At 37.7% G+C, this 25,988-nt stretch overlaps 1 protein-coding gene across 1 annotated transcript in view; it reads left to right on the forward strand.

The window, feature by feature from the left end:
* Nucleotides 1–25,988, forward strand: part of csmd2 (CUB and Sushi multiple domains 2) — a 245,362-nt gene that overhangs the window by 118,701 nt on the left and 100,673 nt on the right. The window contains exons 8-16 of the mRNA XM_017307349.1: nt 4,587–4,674; nt 5,189–5,313; nt 9,137–9,258; nt 12,283–12,386; nt 14,145–14,257; nt 18,015–18,197; nt 19,401–19,591; nt 19,826–19,961; nt 23,899–24,093. Of these exons, the coding sequence (XP_017162838.1) occupies nt 4,587–4,674; nt 5,189–5,313; nt 9,137–9,258; nt 12,283–12,386; nt 14,145–14,257; nt 18,015–18,197; nt 19,401–19,591; nt 19,826–19,961; nt 23,899–24,093 (1,257 nt within the window). The remainder of the gene's footprint in view (nt 1–4,586; nt 4,675–5,188; nt 5,314–9,136; nt 9,259–12,282; nt 12,387–14,144; nt 14,258–18,014; nt 18,198–19,400; nt 19,592–19,825; nt 19,962–23,898; nt 24,094–25,988) is intronic.

The following is a 25,988-nucleotide window of genomic DNA, read 5'->3' on the forward strand; positions in this document are numbered from 1 at the left end:
TATATATATAAACATAAACTGATCCATCCTTAGGTTAAATAATGGATCAGTTTAACCTAGGATGGATCATAACATCATCCGAGCGCTTGCATATTTTAAGGTGATTAGTGGAGCTTGAGTAACCAGCTTATTGCCACTTTACCACCTGCTTCCTAACAAATATGCATGCAAAGCTTGGTTTTTGAATAACATTATTGTAATGAGAGCAAAAGCTGGTGCTCCCTTATTTTCTATACCATGACTGTATGTGTTTTTTTGCACAGCCAGAAATATTTCCAAAAGCCAAAAATTTGCTTCTGTTTCAGCAAGAAAAAAGTGTAGCAGCTTTCATTCAGCCAGTTGACAGGCAGTGCGTAGCAATAGGTAGACAAATAGGGTAATAAGATGCTGTGGATGCCTTTCACTTTGGTGCTTTTTCTGGCATCTCAATATCGAAAGCTTAACCCGTAGCATGGATCCGATATAAAATGTTAACAGATTGAAAACTGCAGCTGTGCAAACTCTTGTTAAAACCTAATGCAGGTAACCGGCTCATGTTTGATCTTTTTATAGGTTAGTTGGTATTTGCAATTTTGGATTCAGAACTTTGTCAAATGTTGGATTCAGTTCATATGTTGAATATAAGTTGCTAAGGAAGTATTAAAATGGGAAAATGTCTCCACAAAATATTTTTTTACTCTTATAATAGATTCAAATTTGCTCACTACCAAGTCAAAGGTTCTTGTCTCTGCTCCTTGTTCTTTTAAAGTACCCATTAAGCATCAAAGCCAGTTAAAAACAGTGATGTCTAGTCTTTAAACACATGCTTGTACCTGTGAAAAGACAGCAGTAATTGCCTCCGTTGCTATTTTTAAACCTTCTTTGTCCTCTCAGCTTAGCATTAATCTCATTCAGCAATAGGTAAACATGTAAACAACAACAGACTGAGAGGATTAAGTCATCCAGAACTACGCAAAGTTGCAAGATGAAGACTGAAAATAGTAGAAAACTGCTCTATTTACACTTCTGTCTAGAAAGCTCCTTTTGTTGTGTTGATTCTCTCCAGTTGCTACTGTAAAATTTTGATTTTTTTTTGTTTTATTTCTACTGTTTGTATATTTTATCACCATATATACTTATTTACAATGTATGAGACATTTCTTGCCAATAAATGACACTTTTTTTGTTGTTGTTTTTACGGGACAAATTTGCAGAGACATGTAAATGTGTGGCTGTTTGCGAATCATAATTAGTGCCTGTGGGAGCATCCAGTAGTACAGGTGAAACCCCAAATCTGTGCTAATCTTCAAACACAGGTGCAAGCAGCTCATTACAATAATGGGCCAAGAGGTGTAGAAGGAACAGGCCAAATCAGAGCAGATCCCAAATAACAGCGTGTGATTTAATGACACTTGGCTTCCCTCATATAAACTTAATTATACCTGATGAGGCATTCTAGATATCCTCATTGGCTCAGATAAAAAAAGAGGATATCTATATCAAATAGAAGACTCTAGTTTGATAATCCTTAGCTACTCAAAGCCAAGGCTCTTTAAATTATGAGCCAGTTCTTTAGTGGATAAACTGGGTGAATCAGTACAGTAGTAGTCTTAGTGAAGTATACGACGATAACATATAAAGAAGTGGCAGTTTTGTTACAGGTAGCACTAACGGGTGCTTCCTTCTGTAAAGTAATAATGTCACCTAAAAGTTTCAGTGATAGTCATTTGGGTTTTTTCTAGAGGTGTGCCGATCACGGTCTCTTGTTGCCGATCACACGAACCGATCACCTCATTTCGCAACCTGTCTGTGCAGCTGGTGTCCTCTTTTCTTAATTCTGCGCAAACGCGCAGCAACAAATCCTAAGCAATGTGGAACTATAACTCACTGAGTGAATGGGGACGTTTGCGTGTTGCAGCGGAAAATTGAAGCACGTCAAAATGCATCAACACGACAAATCTAATATGGCATAAAAACAATGCCATACTTGACGGAGTTTGGCTACAGCGAGGCTCACTGCAGTAAAAAGACATATGGAGGATCAGATAGCAGGTAAAGCAGCGCACAGCTACAAACATTCTCCCGGATTAGCATGACAGTCAGAAAGCTAAACAAATAACCCACAAAATTATTTAAGTCTTCGAGCTGCGATGTAAAACGCTGGTTCTGATCTCGCTGTTGAACGGCTGATACACGCTACAGGTAGTAATATTTCACAGACGGAGCGCCACTTCTGCTCCACCTGGTAGTGACTCTCACACCGAACCTCTGCTTCAAGCTGCAGCATCTAACCTAAAAAAATAATTTTACATACGTATTAAAACTTTCGCTGTCCTAACATGAGACAGATAATCAATGAAAAAATAATCGATCTCCTCCCTGTTCTGCATAATTACTCCGCTCAGTCAGAAACAGCCAATCAGAACTAGCAGTAATCAGCTAGCCGCCATGCTATCAGGAAGTTTTCATTCAGTAACTCAGGATTGTTTATTGTAATGGATCCTGTATTTGCCTTTGAATGTTAAGTTTTATACTTGAATTTTTTTGGCAATGTGGAGAGGTTTTATTTTGGCTCTTTGCATTATTTAGCCTCTTCAGAGCCTTCATATGTTTTCAGTCTGTTTAAGATAGTACTATTGATAGCAGTACAATTTGCACAATACCTGTTTTGTTTTTTCTTGGAAAAAGTTATTAAAAACAAGTTTTTGTCTAAATTAAGGTGAATTTATGGTTCCTTCTTCCACATAATGTAACCGGTAGGGCTTACGATTAAAAAAATAAAAAATTATGTGCTCGGTAAGGTTGATTGGTATTGGTGATTGGCCCCCATGGGTGATCGGAATCAGAATCGGCAGGAAAAAAACCTGATCGGCACATCTCTAGTTTTTTCATACATGCTACATTTCCTAAATGTATTGGGTCTAACCCAAATCATTGAATTCATGGTTATTCAGTCATATCCATGGCGACAGATATTCAGTCAAACCCTCAAACATGGAGGCTGCTTCTGTAGATATTTGTCGCTTTCATATTCTCAACATTGAATAATGTCTTGAGGATGGAGCCCTCCTGTTTCAACACGACTGCACACCAGTTCACAAAGCGATGGGCCACGAAGGCGAGGATGAACAAGTCTGGTGTGGAGGAACACAACTGACCTCAGCCAGACGGACCAAACGTTTGGGATGAATCGAAGCAGAGCCTGGAAGCCAAGCCTTCTCGTTTGACATCAGTGTGTGACCTCAAAAATGTGCGCCTGAAAAAACGGGGAGGTGGAAAAAATCCAATAAACATAATCCCAAACCTTATGAAAAGCCTTCCAGGAAACGCTGAAGCTGGTATAGCAGCAAAGGGGTAGACTGAAATCACATTAAAGCCTTTGGATTAAAACTAGGATGTCACTCAAGTTTGTGTGTGTGTGTGTGAAGACAGGTGAGCAAATATTATTGCTTTTGAGGGCACTTTTGCATTTTGCATTGATTATTTTTTTCTCTAAATAATACTGCTTTTTGCTGTAAATTGTGCAGCACAAGGTTTAGTGGCCATCTTTCATTTAAAAAAAAAAACAAACCCTGTAATTCATCGATACTAATTCAACAAAAGCACATACAAGATTCAGCAATTTAGTGCTGCCATTCTGTGAAAATTAAACAAAAGCAGTCACATAATTGCACCAAAAAGGACAACACCTTTTGTAAATCTGCTGCTAGATCTATCGAGATCTTGTATATTTATAAATCCAGCCTTCAAGCTTCATTTATCGTCTTTCTCTTTATGCTGTAATTGTTTGCAATTATGTTCTTTTAAAAATTGCTCAACATTTTTTATTATTTTTTTCTCCTGAATAACCAGCTTTCTCCCAGTTTTATTTATTCAGAATTTATTACATATTTTAGCACCTGGAAGCTCTGCTGACACTGCCGAGCCTTGTTTTGAATTTATAGCAGTCTCGCATTAGTCTGCAACTCGGGCCAGAGAGCAGGTGCCCCATTGATTGGACCCTGTAGAACTCTGACCCCTGGCCGTCAGTCAGGGCTTACCCACTTTGCCAAGTTTACCTGACCCCTCTTGACACTGAAACTTCACTGTTTTGCACTCAATGACATGATTAAACAGAGATTTACAGAGATTTTGTGGTTGAAAAAACATTTTTCTTTTTCCTTTTACTCAAAAATAGGATTGTGAACACAACTTGTCTGTAGATAGATCAGCAGTTATCGAGCTGTTTGATTTGATTTCTTTCCCAGTTTTTTTTAATAAATAAAAAAAACTTCAAAATTTTAATCACAAAAAAGTGACGCAAAACTGACAAAAGGAAAAATAAAACATATTGGACAAATAAAACAGAAGATGCATGTTTAAAGACTTGAATTCTAAAATGTAAACCATAATATCAAGCAGTGGCAAAATAAAACGGATATTTATTCAATTTCATTTACCCTATGGAGAATAGTTTTTTTAGTAGTTAAGCATTTAGTATAAAAGCTAACCATGCATTCTGCAGTATGTTGTTTTTGTAATATTTGGCACAGCATTTTCAGAAAATAAATACTTCGTCCTTGACCTGCTGAACAATCTATACTTTTTTGTTTGTTCTCTGTCAATAGTGTCCCAAATGGGTGTAGCTCAAGGACACAACATGTGTCCAGATCCTGGGATTCCAGATCGGGGAAAAAGAAAAGGCTCTGACTTCAGGTAAACAAGAGGAACACTAACAACATCAGATAATTCAGTTTTACTTTTCATTTAGATAAATATGGCGGAAACAACAAAGAAATAGCATTTCTTTTGATAGCTTATCTGGCTCTGCAACCTCCTGGTGTTTATTTTTAAAATGTGCTCCAGTGCGACACATTTCCTGATGCGAAGCAAACCAAATGAGACAAATGTGTAAGCTTAAGCAGATACAGGTCCTCTCCTATTTTAGCCACAGCGCAGCAATAGCCTGCCTCCGGGAGACTGATATCACCATAAGAGCTATGGGGTCTTGTTTCCTGTCAAAGCCATGTCTGTATCAGTGGTCACATGTAACGTAGACAAATGGGTGTCATCTGTATCCGGTATTTGTGTCGTTTTTGCAAATCACACCCAGTAGGGCTAAGAAAATATACATGCTTTTTAAAATGATTATTATTATTATCAGTAAATATGTTTTCCTGGTTCTCCAACATTTTAGCTCATTTATTTTCTGCGCTTTCTCTGACTGCAGGCGAGGAGCAACAGTGCACTTTTCCTGCGATGAGGGTTACGAACTGCAAGGCTCAAAGAGCATCAGCTGCCTCCGAGTGACAGACAGCTATGTGGGCTGGAGTGATGACCGGCCCATCTGCAGAGGTAAGCTTTGACATGTTGTGTCTATGCATGTATGTAACGTAAGCAGACTGAATATGACCTCTATTTATTCTTCTGCACTGAGGTCCTCAGCCCATGTTTGCTTATAAGGCTGCTGTTATTTTGTGTGGGAGTGCAGTACATTTCCTTTTCTTCTCGATATGCAGTTCCCACAAGTTTATGAGTGGCCTGACTTTGACCTTTCACCTTTGCATTATTCTGCTTCTGTTGCTTAGCCATGCACGCATGGTCCATGCCCATCAATCATGTCGTTTCTCCTCGTGACCTGTTGGTAATTGATGATTTATTGAAATTTTGAGCTTTTTGACATCTGTGCAGTTTTGGAGTATCTGGTCTTGAGTGCATTCTTTCTAAAACAGTATTACGGATTCATCAATAGAGTGCTTTACCATAACGTCAAACTTGGTAGCTCAAAGGAAATTCCAGAGCGTTCCTGTCCAGAGCGTTCCTGCACAGTCAGGAAAAAGATGGTATTTGATAAAAAAAAGGAAGTGATTTTCAGGCACGGAGAAAGGAAATAGAATCTGTAAAGTTATTTATATTTAATCATTTCTCTGGTAGATATTTCTGTCCTCTAAGTGTTTGAGAACTCAAATAAAACTTTAACAGCTAGTTTAATAAAAAACAACAACAAAAAAACAGCGCACTACTTTAGGATGTTCAAATAATTCTAAATTGCTGAGTGAATGTGAAAGCACATCACTTTTCTGCTGAGCAGCCAAACAAATTTAATAGAGAAAGAGAATTGAATGAATAAGCTAATAAACAAAATAGTTTATAGTTACTTTTTCACTAAATGCATTTCATTTTACACCCTTAGAAGCAAAATTATCAGGACACTAAAGTCCCAAAAATCCAACAAAAATATTCCATAAAATCAAAACAATTTTTATGGAGATTGCGATAATTTAGCAAAAGTTTTATGTCTATTCTTTTGTCAACAATAGCGATGGTTTTTGCTTTGACTGCGAGAGCTGTCACTGATTTTCTAAAATTGGTACAACCGGTCTACACTGCAGCACCCACTAAATGAATGTGACTTTTAGAAAGACAGTCGGAAATGTGGTGCTAATTAGTCGTGGTTCCATCTGCAGTCTTTGTCACCTGCATTTCAGAAAATATGTTTGTGATACAGTGAAGCATAAAGTCTTGTACTGACAGTTTTGTACCAACAACATCTGTAGTGTGAGTGAAATTTGTCCTGATGAATGTCTTCTTTCAGCATTCAGCAATCCTTTATGAACCCTTTCATGCTGTGCCTTTAATCAGACTCACAATGCTTAGATAAAGATAAAACATTCTCAGGGAGCAATTAGAGTATCCTAAATTAGCATCAGTCATCATTACATTTAATTGGGCTATCATTAACACTTTGGGATAAAGTATTTGCAAATTGATTTCTTGGCATAAGATCCATATTTCTAACTTCAATTATATGTTATTTACCTTTTCAATCTTACTTACGTCCTCTGCCAACAGACTCCTGTATAAGGTGTATCGGACAAGTGGTAAAAAAGAACAACCTTAACTTTCTTGTTCTAATTATCAACATGTAAATAGGTTTACATTGGTGGTATAAGGATTTAGCATGCAAGTAATGTGTGGATCAGCAACACCCTGAAGACCTCTCTTTTTCCAAATAATGCATATGTGAGATTTGTCTTCGCATGCGCACAGGCAGAGGACTTCCTAAAGTCTTGTTTTTAATTAAATGTATTTTTTTCTTTTAACTGTTCCACCATGCTGATGCCCTCGGGCCTCCCTAAGAAAAGTCACCTTGTACCTTTTTCTTTTTTAAGCCTATTTTGCTAATTCCTCACCTACTCTGTCGATGTGAATATTTAAAGGGAGATTTATACTGTTTCCTTTCCCTGTTGATTGGGTGAAACTTTAAATACAGACAGGTGCACTAAGATCATTAAAACATTTAAAGAAAACTGATTTTCTATGAGTTGAGTGGATTTTGATTTCCAAGCAATCTACTTTATTTGTTATGAAGTTAAAATCAGGTTTCTGCAATGTTCAAAAAGAAACATGTTTCCGTTATCTCCTGGCTGAAAATATAAAGGGCAGTGAATCCTGAGGATGAGGACAGTTTATGTATTATAAATACTGGAGAAATAATTCATCCTTTGCCACATTTTGTTTTGTTGCAACCAACTTGAATCTCACATTTAAAAACTTCAGTTATGCCATAGTTCACTGCATAGTAGCTACCACATTGTATTAAGGTGATGCTCAGCATTAGTCTTATGCCACATATTTTGCATGTTGGCTAAAATGTTTTGTCATATGTTTGCTCTGTCACCTAAATGACTCGTGGCAAACTCCACAAATAGAAGTTCTTATAATTTTCTTGATAAGTTTTTTCTTGTCACGTTTTCATTAAAACCAGACAAGAGGTCAGACAAGAGCAGCCATGTGGCCTGAACTTATCCGATTAAGACACACTTTTTAGATTTTCTTAATTATAACTTCACAAACTACTTCCACTTCACACTTCGGTGACTTTCTATTGTCTATCACATAAAATCTTAATAAGATACATTGGAATTTCTGGCTACAACATGACAAAATGTGAAAAATAAATTGAATAGGTTGAAATACCTTTTAAGATTCTGTGTTACGATTACTTCTACTGTTTATTCTCTTGGTCCCATTGTTCTGTATTTATTCTAGTGTTCTCTAGAAAGAACCCCAGTAAATTATAAAGTCAAAGGTCGACAGACAATCTTGTTTCAAAAACCTGACGGGAGGAATGTGCAAGTTCAAGTTGATAATGACTTCTATCAAACTGCACATAACTTTTGACTTGATGCTGCAACAGGAATGCATCAGACAGATCCGACAGACATCAATAATTGGATAGCAAGTTATGGTGGTTTTGTCGTTGTAATGTTTGTTTCTGGTTTTCTCAGTTGTTGACTGTATGGTGTATTTTATGACTTTGTTCTTTTATGTGTTTGTTGACGTAAAGCACTTCTTCCTGCCTTGTTGCTGAAATGTGCTGTACAAATAAACGTATTGTTACTTTGAAAAAAGGGAAAGAAAGAAAATGAAGCCAGTGTGGTAAAGGGGAAGACAACAGTCAAACATTCATTGGTTACAGCTCTAACCAATGAGGGGTTAGTGCTGACTAGTCTGACTAGCACTAGTCAGGCTCCACATCTTTGAGTCTGAAATAGAAGATTTTATCTGTAAGAAAAGCATTGTTTTTAATTTGAATATTATTGAAAAGTTCATTTATTGCAGTAACTCAATTCATTAAGTGAAATCAATTATATACAATAATTACTCGCGCCTTCAAGCCTTTACTTCAGTTAATGACGACAACTCAACAGAGACGCAATTACAGATAAAATAAAATGAGTCCAGCAAAAACATGTCTTTTAATACAGAAATGTGGGCTTAATAAAAGTATGTCCTAGCACCTGGTTCAAGATTACTTTCAAAAGGTTTTTTGAAGTGACAGATATGCCTCATTGAAATGCATATTCTAATTTATTGAATGTGCATGTAAATAGGCATAATCAGTTGCACGGTGTAAGAGCTAGAGCAACTTTGGTGATTAATTGGCTTTTTTTAATACAGCATTGAAAGTCGATCCTTCAGAAAATGCAATCAGTAAAGTCTTAAAGATAAACATGCAATCCAATCCTACACAGATGTGTCTATAGAAGAACGACTGACATGTTTGTCATTTTGGGCAGTGACAATATAAAACACCACCATTTCTGTGATCATATTGTGTGTCTGAATTGGTCTTTAACACAACATTTGCCTCTTTGTGTCTGTTGTCTCGTAGCGCCAATGTGCGGCGGTCAGCTAAAAGGGCCCAGCGGTGTCATCACGTCTCCTAATTATCCCGTTCAGTACGATAACAATGCCAACTGCACTTGGATCATCACAGCAACTGACACGTCTAAGGTAATTCTCACTTACCCTGAGCTCCGAGTTGAAACCGGTTAGGGTTTTCAATCGACTTTTGGTTGTTTTCTGTGAAAATGTTGATGTGTGTGAAGCCGTGTAATACAACTCAGCTGTATGAGAAGAGGATGCAGTGTTCTGCCACACAGGACTCCTTTTGGGGTTTTGACAATCGCTACAGGACACTTTTGGGGGCTTCTCTGCGCGCCAAGCGATAGACTGAAACGTAAGGGACGAAGAAATTAAAGGAGAGAAAATGACTGGATGTGCTCCAACAAAAGCCATGAGCGAGTTGTTAGAATTACCTGTGGTGGCACAAAAAGGGTGAATTGGACAGCAGAATAATGGTTTTAAGAGCATGCTTAGAGGAGAACATGAAAGTCTCGCAGCCCCTCTGTTTAGAACATTGACTTTGGAGTTGTGTTCAAGACCATTCAGCTACTCTTCTGCCAAATGCCCCTCTGTAAAACCGAGCAACGTAGTTGTAAAAATCGCCTTTTTTTTTCCTTCCTTCTTTTTCACTGCAACGAGTGAAAGCGGCTTTGTGAACAGAGATAAAGCAGGAATGCAAGTCAGAAACAATATATGTCCACCAACGCCCAACCTTTGTTTGCAACTATGGAAACGCACTCCGTATACCCAACAGGCTGCGCGTGGAAACACACCCTGGTATTTTAGGCAGCATCTTGCTTTGTTTGGTGCAGATGAAGATGGAACGAGGCTGTTCTTTCTGTTTACAGATGTAATGAGCTTCTATTTCTGTCCATCTCCTCAGACCCAGCCAGAGGAGGTGTTAGCTGAGGTACTGCACAGGGAGTAGAATAGGACATGACAATGATTCCTCTAGGCCTAAATTCAGTTTCAAGACGCAGTGAAAAAATGCGGCTTGTGGTCAGTTTTATTGAAGATACAGAAAGTTTATTTTTGAAGTCTTCCAGGAATTAAAGCATTAATATGAAGGACTCTGGTTTTCTGTTCCAAAACAAATCGAATGACAAGTTTACCATTGAAGATTTTCTGCAATGTAAAGTACACCGCTTTTAGGAAAGACAACAAAGTTTCAGAGACTTGTTCTTTAGCAAACTATTAATATGAAGTTATTATATTGGTATCAAAGCATTAATCCAGTATGAATCTAAATTTACAGTAAAGTTGCCAAAGGTGTTTGGCTTCAAAACTTTCAACTCTAAGAATATTTTGGTTTTTTTTTGAACAGCTAGTATCTGACTTAACACTGTCCTCTTTGGACTTTACAGAACCTACCAAAAATATTCATACCCCATAACATTCATAACATTTGCCATGTTAGGATATGCTATATTCATTGAAATTGTATGTGTTAAACCAACATTGCAACTATAAAGAGCAAGAAAAGGGAGATGTTTTTTCAAAAATATTGTACTGCCAAAAGTCTGACAAGTGTGCAGGTATTTTGCTCACCTGATTAAATATTTTATAGATTCAACTTTTAAATCATATTCATTGTCAGACCTAACTCTTTCTGAGAATCTGTGGTAGGATATTTCCTTTCACTTGAAACGTATTCACTACTTTATGCGGAATAAAACACACTAGAGCTTGTAGTTTTAAAGTGGTGAAATGGGTAAAAGTTGAAGGGGTATTTATACCATTAAAAGAGACTATATTTTCAGAATATTTTGTGTTTTTGTTGAGTAATACTCTCAAGGATTTGTCTTGACAGCGTAGAGGTTCACGGAATAAAAACATACACCAGTAAACACTATTTCAAATGTAAGCTTGTTATTGATCCCTTTCAACTGCATAGAGGTATTTCCCATAACAGACTCAAGGTGCGGTTGCAAATATTTTTTTTGGGGTTGTTTGTTTTTTTTTTCCCCAACCTTTGCTATTTTCTCTCCCCTTAACTTAACTTGTTGGCTGACAGATTGGAGGAGAGTTTGTAGTATAAAACTCTATTTATCGAGCGATCTGACCTATTTTGGAACACATCATCAATCTTTTCTCTCCACCTTGGCAATTTTCATTAGGCACAAGGTTTAACATAGTACAGAATGCAATTTGCATTTATATAAGCTTTTTCATTAGTCCTTGCTCTCTCAGCCTTCTGAAAATATTAGGAGTTTGTCAGAAATCAGTGGCACCCGATTTAGTCTAAGAGACAAAATATTGTTCTGTTTTTTGGTGATATCGTACCTATCAGTTCTGTTACTCTGTCTGTCATCACTGGGTTCCTTTGTTGGTTAATTAATGTGTTCATCCGTGCCTATCAGAAATGCATTTTAGGACTAAGTTGTTTTTTGATGCTTCAATATCGACCGGATAATATAAAAATATTTCTGTTTTTGTGTTGTATAAAATCTTCAGTGTCTTGCAAAAGATTAACACCCATTGCATGTCATGTCTGTGTTTTATAGAGATGTTATGTGCTGAACAAAAAAAACATGAAGTCCTTAAAGAGATGTTCAGTCGTTACGTCTACTTTATATGTAGGAAATATTCTACAAAGTGTGTATTCAATCAGAAAATGGTGCTTTAAATAATTTTAAGTCTGGTGAAATGGGCCCTAAAACTAATTGACTTCTTCCTGCTTTGAATTTGGAAGGTGTTGAGGTGATTCAAAACACGTCTCATCTGATAAGACATCAGATGTTTGATTAGTGAGTGGGGATTAATGAGGGAAACATAGAAAATTAGATGTGGGAAAGCATACCTGAGGAACCATGTGTTTAATGCAAAATTGTTTATCCGTACAAACCAAACAAGGGCCATATGTTCAACAAAAGCTTATCGCAATTGACCAAAAACAGAATGAAAATTCGCAAGGCAAAGTAGAACTTTATATGCAGGTTGCGCAGCTGCATCATAGGTGTCCACTGAAATGTGTCTGAAAAATATTCAAATGAGACTCTTGAATGATGGATTGATGGACGGGGGCATCGGGAATCACAGATGGAAGGAGGTCTCTTCTCTGCGCCTGATCTCGAGATCATTCAAGCATCTGTCAGTTATGCCTCTCTGGGCGATATCTCTGCTGTTGTCTAGGTGATCAAGCTGACATTTGAGGATTTTGACCTGGAGAGAGGTTACGACACGTTGACGGTGGGAGACGGCGAGCTCGTGGGGGACCAGAAGACCATTTTCCACGTGTGAGTGCCTCCTTCTTTGACCTTCATCTTTCTTTGCCTTGAATTTTTTCCCTTTGTTTTCATTTTTGCTCTTTGGGACACTAGTCATTTCTGTTCTGCCAGATGTCTTTCGACGCTGTTTGTGCTTTCCTCTCTTCATCTTTGTTCTGTGTTGTAGCACTTGCTATTAGTTTTCCTCTCTGCCTCCTCATGCCCAGCAAGAGCCCACTTTCTTCCTTTGCCCCTAGCACTTATCTCTCATTGGCACAGTTTCTCTTTTATTTCGTCAGCACCTGATGCAGTGGGGTATTAAAAATAGATGCTGCACTACATTGTCAATCAGAACTCTTTCCAGTACTGAAAAACAGTGCAACGGCAAAGTGGTGTGGCATTGCAAACAGCATCTGCTAGTTTATACTAGCAGATGCTCTATTCACAGGATGTTATTATTAATTGTGCAGAAATTTACCACCTTAATAAAGGTTTTTATAGATCAGTTTATGTTTGAGGCTGCCAGACTGTTAGAAATGAGCAGTAAAAACAATAAATGTTGCATATGTGTGAATGGCTTCTGCAGTTTAATATTTTTCTCTAGGCTGGCAAATAGTCAAACAAAAATAAAGCAAGGATAGAAATCAGTTCTTGTGAAGATTTTTGCTCATCCCATCAATCTCTTCTGAGCACAAAGGCCTAGTTAGTAGGTTAGTCATCTTTGCACACATAAAATGTGAGTGACTGTTTTTTAGCCTCCAAATTATCTGAAGATTTCTTTGTTGTTTTTTTGCAAACTCATCGTGGATATGAAATTTTTACACAGTCTCACTGAATCTCACCTTAGAAAATCCAAACTGTTCCTTTAAATGGGTCAAAATTAAAAATAATGGATTTATGAAAGTGGTAAAGGAAGCAGTATTAGCAGAATTAGATTTTTGTTTGCAGTTTTATGGGTCAAGTCGTGCAACATGAACAGATATTCCATTCAGCTTTTAGTTCCTGAAATATAAAACTCAAAAAGCAAAAGGAGCAACTAAATATTTGATCCCAGCTCCACACACAATGCTGACAAACTCTCCCGTAAAAAATATAATGTTTGAAAAGGATAGAAACGACGCATAAAAACAACTCTGCCAGACACAACCACTCGTTTCTCTATTCTCTGTATTCCACCATTAAAATTAGAGCCGTTAATCACTTACTCTGCAGCTATACGCTTCCTAATTAGAGTTGGGTGAAATTACTATTCAAATAGGATTAAATTACTACTGTGACATTGACTGATCTTGCCTTCATTTTCCACTGGTCCCCAGCTGTTTTGCATGAAGGCTTTGAAATTTCTCAGGTTGGAGTTTCTCATAGGAGCTTTAGAGTTCAGTAGTCTTGTATGTAACCCAGGCTTTAATATTTCCCTTTGGTAGTTGAAAGGATACAGGAACACTAAGTCCTTGAGCTATTAACGTGACAACAATTTAGTAATAAAGTCACCATTCCTCCATGCAGCCTGCAGCTTGCACGGTGGAGCAGTTGATAGCACTGTTGCCTTGAAGCAAGAGAGTCGTGGGTTCAAATCCCAGCCTGGGGCCCCTCTAATTGGAGTTTGCATGCTCCCTACTTCGCATGAGTTGGTTTTCTCAAAAGAAAAAGAAAAAAAAACCTTTTTAGAGCAGGTATAGAGCAGTGGATGGATAACTTTCACTAAATACAGTCGCATCTGATGTATTCTTTCCTCTCAAACTGTGTATTTGACCTAACCAAAAAAAAATTGTGTTAATGATTTTGCAGCTTGTCTGGTACGACGACGCCAGACCTGGTGGTGAGCACCAGTCACCAGATGTGGCTGAACTTCAAAACGGATGACACCAGTGGCTCCCTTGGATTTAAAGTCACTTTTGAGGGTAAGAATGGATACAGTAAGATTGATTAACAACACCAAATAACAAAAATGTGTTCAGATTAATTTTAAGACTTATTCGATGTGCCAGTAATTCTTCAGAATAGTTTTTTATATGCAAAATGTATTCATGAACATTAAAAGTGGAATCTTCAACAACTTTAAATTTACTTTCTTTACATATGTATTGTCCATCATTAAGACTATAAATACAGTAAATGGAAAACCAATTTTAGACAGGCAGTACTGGTAATACTTTGCTGTAATTAATATAAAAGGAGGAAGAACATCACCAACTACTTAACATTAGGAATTGTGGCTACCAAAAATGGTAGGAAGACTTAAAACGCATTTCTATACTATTTCAAGTCCAATGAGAATATATTTAATATGAGGGCTTTGTCCCAATAGCTGAAGCTTGAAAAATAATTGATCATAAATTCCTGATAAGATGCTGCTGTGGGCCATCAAGAAGGCTCTTTATGAATAGCCACATGTAGCTGTCTAAAGTTTTTGCTGAAGTCCAGAGTGACTGATGAAGGCAAATAAAATCTACTACTGGTGAAAACACAAGGCCAAGGTGCAGGACATCAATTGAAGCTTCATTCTCATCGATACCTTGAACAGCCCAGTGTTAACAAAAAGATTAGAAGACTTTAGCTAAAGGTTTATTCAGCAACTGCGATGCTTCAAAGGAGAACAAAACCTCGGAGGGTGCCACGTCACAGACATAAAAGGCCAAACACTATTGGTGGCCAAACACTATTGGAAAAATAGAGAATGTGTTTCGACAGACTTCACACGTCATCCAATGTCCAGTAAAATATCTGCCATACTTTTTACACATAATAAATGTATAATAATGCTGTTTTTCCAGACTTGGTTTGAGTTCTTATGCTAATTTATGAAGCCGTCTGTGGGATACCTAACCAGCTCGGCTGGAGATTTACAAATACTGAGAAGTAGTTTAAATAGGGCTTGACTTTGCAGCTGTTTGAAGGAACTATTTTCTGAAAGAGGTTATTGTCTATACCTATTTTTCCCCCCCCTCATACATTAGCTGGTTTTCATGGACAGAGAAAGCTGAGTTAATCTGCATAACCAAAGCCTGTTTTGCCTTTCTTTCAGTTTAACAAGCTTGATTGAGTTTAGTTCCCAAAACTTATTGAACAGAGAGAGACATTGGCTTTTGAAGCCTTTTAGCATAATAATAAAAGATTGTGGTAATTAAAGGCCTTTGATCTCCATTTGCCACATTCATAGAATATAATGATGGCTTACAAGGACTTCAAACGTAACAGGTCCAAGTGATCTCTTAAAAACAGGACATAAAATCTCTGTTGGGTTTACACTCTTTGGCAATAATAAGTTGTAAACTGATTTTTATTCATTGCTAGCATCGAGTTTCATGCATTGAACCTTAATGAGCTCAAACACAATCAGATGGCCTTTAATTCATTAGTATTGATGTGTTTTTTGTTTTTTTCCCCCCGATGCATTCCAGTGTTTTTAATCATATTTTCTATTATGTGTCTTGACTGCATAATATAATATAATTTACGCATCTGCTTATAATTTAACATATAAACAGAATTTCTTGTTTTGCGTACCTTCGTCGTTCTATCTAAAGTACATTGAGCCTTTTCCTCCGGTCCAAATGTTTGTATATTATCAGTAAAAACCACAGAGAAAGTGGAGCAGCAGCATATTGAACAAAGGTGTAATTAAAACAATGAGTTCTACCTAATGAAGGGGGAAGAAACACTCTGGAACACTTCAGCTCCTCGATAGGAGCAACCGAAATCTAATTAGCATTTTCAATTACTTGTATTTTTTTAAGCCTGATCATCAGGTTTAGTTGCAAATACAGTCAAATCAGTGCACATATTTTAGTGTAGGTCACACACCTTCAGCGCTGGCCTTCTTTCTGAGAATGTAATGCTTACAAACATGATTAGGTGTTAATGCAAGTAAGCAGGTCTGTAGGTGAGTCAGCCAATTCAGAAGTTTATGATACAGTGACATGAATCAGCGGCTCGTATTTATACCTTAAAGCAAATTCATGCACTGCGCAAAATGTATGACATCATTTTGTCCTTTATACATTTTTACCTAAACGCCACCTATATTGATATTATGTTATACATCTGGTCAAATATTTTATTCATAACACTAGAATTTAGACTACTGACAGCCTCTTAAATGGTGCGTTGTTGACTTTATATTTGTTACAGCTGATTGAAACAGAAGTAGACTTTAAAATCATCGGTTGGCTGATGGATTTAGTCCTAATATTTTTCATGGGCTTGATTATGTGCTCGTTTTTCACTTAATTTATTTGTTAGTATAGCTACATTTAAAAACCACCTCAAAATAAAGTATGTTCATAAACAAATTATGAATAAATCTAGCAGAATACATTTAAAAGGGAAATGTCAACAATCAAACATTAGAAGCTAATAAAAAGAAATTGTTTTTAAAGCCAATAAGCAATAGAAAATGTAAAAAAAAGAAAAACAAAGCACACTTTATCGGAGCAGAAAGCCCGTTTAAAGAAATCTACTTTAAGAGCTCATTAATTTGTAGAGCAGGAGTGTGATGCTGCCTCCTGAGCAGCTTTTTATTTAAAACAGGAAGCTGTTCTGAGGTCTGCAACTCTTCCTGAAACAAGGTTGAGGTGTTGTTGTTAAAAGTGTTTTAAGTTATTGCATGTGTTTTGGGCCAGACCATAAACCTTGACTAGCAGAGCTCCATTGTTCCGTACGACTTTTGGAGATTGCCGTGTAGTAGCTGATGGAAGGCTGACTCTACAGATAAGATTTTTTTATTTAGTTTTTTTCATATTTACCCTTTTCATAACTTTCGAGTGCTGTTTAATTCTCTTTTTTGTCATATACTACACACACACTAAAACACGTAGGTCATGGAAAACGTCTCATTTATATGTGCACAGACTTCAAAAGGCTCATGTTTAATAGCTTGACTTTGCTTGACATTTCAATGGTAGGGGACCAATATGGTAAATATACATCATCTTTGTGCTCGAGTGCCTCTGTGTGTGACTTTTTTCTATCTGTGTGTACTAATGTATCATATACTTGTAGCTTTGTTTGAGGTGTATCTTCTTGTCAGACCTTACATCTTCCCTGAGGATCACCCAGAATTCCCCCTTATCCTCGATCCACGTAAAGACCGCTGAGCTGTCCCTGAAAAGAGGCCGTCTAAGGACAGCTATACCTGTAAACTGCACCAAACACCACGTGTTCCAAATTATGATCATCATTAGGGCTGAGTATGGATCTATGGCAAGAATTACCCCCGGCGCCACTCAAAATCAAATTATTCCTTGCCATTCCTTTTTTTTTACCTGGATGGATGAGCTTATTCACTGTCTGTTCAGACGCCTAAACAGGACGCCTCAGCAATTCTTTTTGCAATCTTCAACTGCGGGAGAGTCGAGAGGCGAGCGAGTGAAAAAAGGGTCGATGCATTATTGTGATAATGAAATTTGCAAAGAGGTGTGTGCAAAAAGGTGCGGATGTGTTAGTGCGCTAGTCAAAAACTGCTCACGTCAACTTCCCAACAGAGGCGAGAACATTCATCACTCTGTAATCGAATGGATACAGTTGCAGTCAGATGAGATGGAGAGATGCTCAGAGAGATGCTCAAAATTCAAATAACTTGAAGAGAGTTTTTATTTACAATATTTACTTGAACTTTACTTTAACTTTACTTTAACTTGAGTGCACCTCCCTCTACAGAGATCGACCAGGGCAGTTGCGGGGATCCTGGAATTCCGGCCTACGGCAAACGGGAAGGGACAGGCTTTCGTCACGGGGACAGGTTGTACTTTGAGTGTCTGCCTGCCTTCGAGCTCGTGGGAAAGAAGAACATCACCTGTCAGAAGAACAATCAGTGGTCTGCCAAGAAACCCAGCTGTGTTTGTAAGTTATTTTTGCGTCAGATTTGACGGTCCTCGTTTGTGAATTTATAAACTACTGATGTGGGTGAATGAATACCGTGCAGATAAGTACGGGGGGCAGCTGCATAATAAAGAATGAGATTATCCTCACAGTTTGTCTTGCAGAGACTGTGGATTTAGAAACAACGGGGAGGGATTATTAGCTAATTAACTCAATAAACAACAAACAGAAAATAAGAGGTAAATGATAAGGGGTGCAGGAAGAGAGAGCTGACCGTGTAGATAATGTTCGCTGCTTTATTTTTTAAATGACAAAAAGGTGGGCAAAAACTGATAAATATCAGTGAGCTGAATAACTTTTTTTGGCGCAAATTTAATTTGACTTAATACAAGGACTATTTAGTTAACATTGAACTAACAAATTGTCAAGTTTATGGAATTTATTTATATTAATAATAGGCATTGTTGACATTTAATGTAAGACAAATTCAAAGTGGAAATTATATGGTTTAAAATAATTCCTCACCTATCGTTATTAACATAAAATGCTAAGTTAGGCAATTTCAATAAAATGGTAATAAAATGTGTAAGTGGTGGAAATGCGTCGTAGACACTGTGGTTTAAAAATGAGCTTTAAAAAAATGGCAGCAGTCTTGTTGCTCTGTTCAGACTGTCTCACTCCGGCCCCTGACATACAACACGATGTTGAGCTGTTGCCATTAAAGGGCATTGTCTGGACTTTGCTGGGATCAAGTAATAATCTTCCCATTTGGTAGACAGGGAAGATTTCACTTATTGTTGGGTTACATAAAGCCTTTCCCATAAGTGTACACAATCCATACCAGCTCTATCTAAAACGCCAGCCGGCAAGATGAAAAGTTGCTTTCTTTTTCTGTCTGTTTTTGTTTGGTTTATACTCAGAAGATGTATTAGATTAATGTTGCTCTCACTGTGTGTGTGTGTGTGTGTGTGAGCGAGAAATTTTTAATATTTGTCATGGGGCTTAAAATTAATTGTCCTCTCTAAATTATTAGGTGCCTTAAGTATGTTTTTTCTTTATCAGATACATTTCTACAAATTCATTACAATTGTTCATTTTATATTGCCATATAATCAAAGAAAGTCATTTGAACACATCCAATATATTTCTCCCATCTCCTTGGTTATTGCGTTTCATTTCTTCCTCACGTCTTGTTTTGTTTGCGTCTCTTTTTCCTTGTTCCAGTTTCCTGCTTCTTCAACTTTACTACTCCATCCGGAGTCCTGCTGTCTCCCAACTACCCTCAGGAATACGGGAACAACATGCACTGTGTGTGGCTCATCATCACCAACCCCGAGAGCAGAATCAACCTGGCCTTCAACGACCTTAGCATGGAGAAACAGTTTGACTTCCTCTCCATTAAGGACGGCGGAAAGGTTCTGCTCAATTACATCTTAATTTCCTCGCTTTCTTTTAATAGCTCTTGGCTTCATTTCTCGTGTTGATCTGTAGATCTGTCAATGTCTTTAGGAAAATCACACTGCGCAATTATAACTACAAGCCTGCTGTTTTGACTGAATGTTTAAACTTGTCCAATATTTTCTTTTTTTTTCCTTCTCTCTACAAACTGTAAATCTTTGGTCCTCATCTGAAAATCTTTTCTTTTTCAGGCCGAATCTCCCATTCTGGGCACCTTCTCTGGAGACGCTCCGCCTCCCCCCATAACAACAAGCGGTCACGTGGCCCGACTTGAATTCCTGACAGACCACACGTACACGGACAGAGGCTTCAATATCACTTTTACAAGTAAGTCTTTCCTAACAGAAGAGAAAAATAAGTGTTAACGTTTGACACGGATGGTGTACATTTGTGTGTGTATTTGTGCCAAAGCCTGTAATTGGTATTATAAATCATCCCACATATCGCCGTGGCCTCTTTCTTGCAGACTGAAAAATCTGTTTGAGCATCAAAAACACGATCTCTATAAAGTTCCACGGTATGGCAAAAACACATCTAAGCAAACACAAAACATTTAAAAAAAACAAAAAAAAAAACTAAATGAAGTATAATATCCTTACCTGACACATTGTGGCAGTGCTTGTAATAATCCATTTTTGTTAACTGCCAACTTTGGAGGTAATTCAACATGCTTTTTATAGTCAGACACAGTAAACACAGGGTGCATGCTGGTAAACCCATTTCATGGATATACTTCACCGTGAGGATTTTGGCAGCAGGATTATCATGTTTGTTGTCTATGCACTATTGTGCAGTGAGCCTGAATTTTGCATTTGCCAACATCTCAAATAAATATCAATCTAGCAGACAACACTACTTTGTAAATTATTGATTTTTGGCTGTTTTCATGGTAACGCTTGTTTAATACAGCACCTTTTAAACCCCTTAGACCTTGAAACATTTTGGAATGTTACAAGCACAGATTATGTGTCACTCAGCAAAACAAAGAAGTAGAGCACTGTAGTGGTAGGAAAAATGTATGTTTAAAAAAAAATGGGGAAAAAAGCAGTATGCTTTAGTATTCATCCTTTTTTCTCTATTGCATCCTAATAAAACCACTTGTCTTTAGAAATGAGTAACTAGGGTTTTATGTAAGTAATGTTGAGAATACAGTAGTTCTTTGACTGCCTGAGATTTTCTTATAGAACAAGTAGTGAGACAAATTGCTGCCTGTGCTTGTTTAGTCTTTGTCCTGGGAAAACAGAGTAAAGCGGTCTCTGATGACCTCAGGAGTCCAGATGTATCACACCTGACCAGCATCTCTGAAACGAATTTAGGCCAAGATGATTCCGTGTCATAAACAATCAAGACAATTTGAAAATCCACGCTTTCACAGAGGGAGCCAATGTAGGTATTTAGGGACTGGTATGGCATGATCCATTTTCCTGGTGGTGTTTGGGATTCTGGCAGGTTTATTTTAGATGAGCTGCAGCTGTCTGATTGATTTATTTACAGAGACCTGAATGGACACACTGATTTGTATCACATTTTTCTAACCTGCTGAAAATAAAACGTGCATAGGCTTTTTTTGTTCTGTTTTGATAGAAAATAATTTGTTCTGGCAATGTTTCAGGGTGTACTACTATGATTTAAAATTAAGATTTTATATGGTTTTTAAAATTAAGATCTAAGTTCATGGTGACATTTAGGTTTTTACATGTTCTGTGTCCCGTCCTCCCCCCCATTAAGACTAAATGAGGTCCGGTCTCTAACCGTGCTCTTTTGGGTTTTGTTCCTGTAATGAGTTCTAACCAATCCACTCATGTACATTTTGAACCCTGACTCAATAAATTTAGTGGACTATGGTAAAGTTGTAAAGTTGAAGCACAGGAAGATAAAGTTGTACATTAACAGATACTGTCAGTCCAGCAAAATAACAAACCAGACCTATCAAGTATAAAGTTTCAAAGAAATTTAATACTAGCTTAGCTTTAGCTTTGGACATCTCGCAGATGACTGCTCAATCCTTCCTCTGAAAATGAACCGAGTATAGCACAAATGCAGTCTGACTTGGTTATTGTCTTCCATGTTTTTGGACAGGATGGAAAATTAGAGCACAAATCAGAGAGGCAGCAAACAGACCTATGATTACTATGGAGGACCTGCAGAGATCCGCACCTCAGGTCGTCATCAGTATAACTATTAGTTATTCATGTTTATGAAAGAGGAAGAAAGCCATTGGATGTCCAGTTAGCAGGTTAATGCAAGCCATGTAGGGGACATGGAAGAAGATCCTCTGCTAAGATGAGACTATAGAAAACTTTGACCTACAAGCAAAGTACTGTATTTGGTTGAAAACAAACGCTACATCTTATTGTGAATACACCGTCCCGTTCTGAAACTTAGTGGTGCTAGTATCACGCTGAGGGGCAGCGTTATTTAGTATCAATACGAAAGTTGGTGTTAGTCGTTGGGCCAGAATGTTCTTGGGCCAGAAATCTCAAAATATAGGTCAATCTTCCAAGACAGGCTGTTAGACGTTTCAGAGCCTGTGAGACGGGATGATGGAGGTTAAACCTACAATGGAATAATTTAGATCAGTGCATATCCATGTGTCAGAATCTGTGGCCAGACTTGAAAATTTAATTTCAGAGACACTCTACTTCCATTATAATGGAGCTTGAGCTATTTTGGAAGGAAAAGTGGAACAATTTTCCTCTCTAGCTGTGAAAAGCTGGCAAAAGTATATAAAAAACAAAACCTTGCAGCCGTAATTGTAGCAAAGGGTGGTTTCATAAAGTACTAATCCAGGAGCTGGATACAAATACACACAACAATTTTTAAGATATCCATGTGAAATCATGACAAAACATGACAATTTTCAGGCCAACTCTTTGTTTTTTTTAGACACTGCAGTGTGAAAGAATGCTTTTGAACTCTGACTCTGACATGCTCTGTGATTTACCCAAATCCAGGTATTCCTGTAAAGACATAATGACGAAAACACACGGTGGCTAATGAATGATTTATCGAGCCATAAAAATAAAGAGTCTGTGTAGCATAGTGGAAAAATGTCAGGAGACGTTAATTGAAGATGACACTGTATTCCTGTGAACAGTGTCATCCGACTGCAGGAGAGTTTTTAGGAGGTCATTGGGCTGAGCACACAACTTCCATCATTCTTGTTAATTAAGGACGTGCCAAACTGTATCGAGGCAATTTCTGGCATCCTAATAAATAAGATATTTGAGATTGATGAAGAGGCGCTGGCACTCTGTTTGGGTCCATTGGCTAGCAAAGAGGGATTCATCAACACCTACATGTGTCACCAATTGCTGTGTATACAAGACTGAGTGAGAGAGATAGCAGGACAGGTAATGCATTTGTTTACGTTCCCTTTTTTTTCCGGGGCTATGAGTCTTCCTCGAGGGCCGCGCACTGCCGTGGTCCTTCTTTCTTGTCCCCACTTGAATTTTATTGAAAAGCCTGATTTATAGGGTTCTAAAGGTGTGACAACAATGTCCCCTTTTGTTTACTTTACAAATATCTCAGCAGAGTCACCTGGTGCAATTAATCTGCATGGCAAAATGGTTTGCTCAGAATCACTGCAGCACAGTGAATCTTTGTGACTAAGTGAAATGAATTCCCTCTCATCTTAAGCTCACATTGCAAAATGCCTGTAGTTAATTGAAAAGAGAGAAAGTTTTGCCAATAATCCTTCATCAATATCTTGCGATCGCCCACAGAAAAATGAGACCGTCGAACATGTCGCAAATAAATAATAATAATAATAATAGAAAAAGATTAATAGGGGAAGGTGTCCGTTTTTGCCTGTTTTTATTTTATGTTTATTTTTTATTAGCCAGTGGGGAAGATCTTTAATTGAATCTTTACAAAAAATGTAGATATAGGAATATTACTGCAATCGTCTAGTTTTTTGCATACTTTATACAGTAAAGTGAACGTAAATTAAGGTATGCATTATAGTATAAATAATGATGGACACGTTTATTGTGAAAAAACAAGAAACAACAGTTTTTATGTGTTATCTTGGACCTTCTATTTTTCAGGTGAGTTTTTTAATAAAATGAATAAAAACAAAGACATCTGGAAACAGTAACACCAAATTTAAGTCCCTCAATCTGAGTAATTCTTATAATTTTTTTAAGGAAATTATGTCAATGCTGTGAGCTAAAATGCTTAATTCAGTGAAAGGCAACAACACTCTCCTCACACCTTTGTTGATCCTCCAAATGAACCGCCTCCTTGTTTGCATTTTCCAAAGCTTTTCGCCACAACGAATGCCCAGATCCAGGGGTGCCGGTTAACGGGAAGCGTTTTGGCGAGAGTCTTCAGCTGGGCAGCTCCATCTCATTCCTTTGTGAAGAGGGCTTTGTTAAGACCCACGGCTCTCAGACCATATCCTGCATTCTGAAGGATGGCAACGTCGTGTGGGACAACGCCGTCCCCCGATGTGAAGGTGAGTGAGGCGAAACCAGCGTCGTATTACATGCTCTTCGATCACAAAGCGCAAAAAAGAATATTCTGCCAACGTAAATCAACAATTTGGTGGGAGTTTAAATGCAAATCAATTCAAAATAGTTGTTATTATAATAATGATCTTTTGTTTAACTTTTTGGAAAATGTGGCTTTTATTCTGAAGGCAATTTTTTTTTCATGTACTCATAAAAGACTTGGTACAAAAACGACTTGGTAGTAGACATGTTGGAAATTCCCTGCGTCACGCCTTCCTTTCTCGGTACTCTATGAATGTTTGGGGGATTGCGTCTTGTTTTGTGTGTCAGAACCTGAAAAGTTTGGCAATCACTTTTAATTGTTGGAAAGTCCATTCTAGAATTGGTAAGTCTATGTGTCGTCGACGTTGGAACACAATTGATGAACTTTGTCCAGAAAAACAACAAAGCCGTTAATTGACCCTTTACCACACTACATAAATATAAACTACTGTAGCCATTGGGTTGTGTTTGGATATTATGTACTATACATTTGCAACATGGTAAATATTATGTAATCACATTACCAGAATGTCATTAGCCCGTTATCTGTCACCCTCAGAATGCTTGCATGCAAGTCAATGGGTTCATCGGGGCACCAGTGTCATCATGACAGTTTAGGGGTTAAAATCTAGAAACTTCAGTGTGGGAAAGTGTGAAGTTAGAAATGGGAAATTTGCATGAACCTCAGTGTCTGAGTTGATGCTGCTTGAGGAGATGAGAGCCAAGAATAACTACATGTTTTATGAACGCATCAGCAGGAGCCATCAAATTTAACTCCTCCTGGCACGAAGCGATCTTTTGTTCTATGATCTGGATATCTTTTGATGCAGCATCACAAACAAAATGATAAATTAGTCTGCTGACTAAAATATTAAAGTCGTTTTGGAATCTCTTAAATGTTTAATAGCTTTAGTAATTTGTTGATCAAAACAAGTGTACCACTGCACATCTAAAGTCATGTGATGGTGAAACTTAAGCTTCATCCAAAGGCTTTTTTTTTGTCTCCTCCCAAACGTCTGAATCAGCGGACATGCTGGGCTTACATGCAAATTGCTGAGCTTTCAATTTACCCCTCCGTGGTTTCATAATCAATAAACTATTTCCAGCAAACCAGAAAAGACCAGCATAGCTGGCAAAGATTAGATAAAGCTTAGCATTTACCAAGGTTTCTTGGACATCTGCAACAAATCAATGTGATTGCAGACATGACAGAAATTCTAAGAGAGCTAATCAAGTTCACTATCTGCAATATTCAAAAAGAAAATCAAGTATTAAAGCATGCCCTCTCCTCTGCATTTCTCAGCAGCTTGATATTCCTTTGAGTCCGTCTATCTCACCCCTGCGTTTGTAACATAATGCGTTTCATAGATGTCCTTCAGTATGTTGAGCCGACTGATTAAATCATTCCACTTTAGAGAGGGATCAGGGAGCTGGCGCTGCAAGAGGAACTCCAGCATTTCTGCGAGTTCCAGTTAAGGACAGGCGGTACCGGCGATGTGAGCTGTAACAGAGCTGGGAAATATGAAGAGGCTTGTGTGCTTGAGTGGATTTTTTTTTTATTATTATTTTGCGCAAGTCATGAAAGATATTGTGTTCTCTGGTTTTATTCCTGATAAAGATCACCGTGCATGAAACATTTTACAAGGCATTTAAATCAAGAGAGCAGTTTGAGTGATGCGCGTAACGTGAACAGCTAGCGCATTTAAACACAGACACACGGAGAGTGGCAAACATGTTCGCAAGAGACGTGGTTAACCTTGAAATGAGCCGTCGCCAGTTTACATCAAATATAGACTGGCAGCAAAAGGAAATGGGCGGAGCCCGGGCTAATGCGAGAAATCATCAATAGACTTGGTCA

Source organism: Poecilia reticulata, linkage group LG11, assembly GCF_000633615.1.
Source record: "Poecilia reticulata strain Guanapo linkage group LG11, Guppy_female_1.0+MT, whole genome shotgun sequence".
Lineage (NCBI taxonomy): Eukaryota > Metazoa > Chordata > Actinopteri > Cyprinodontiformes > Poeciliidae > Poecilia > Poecilia reticulata.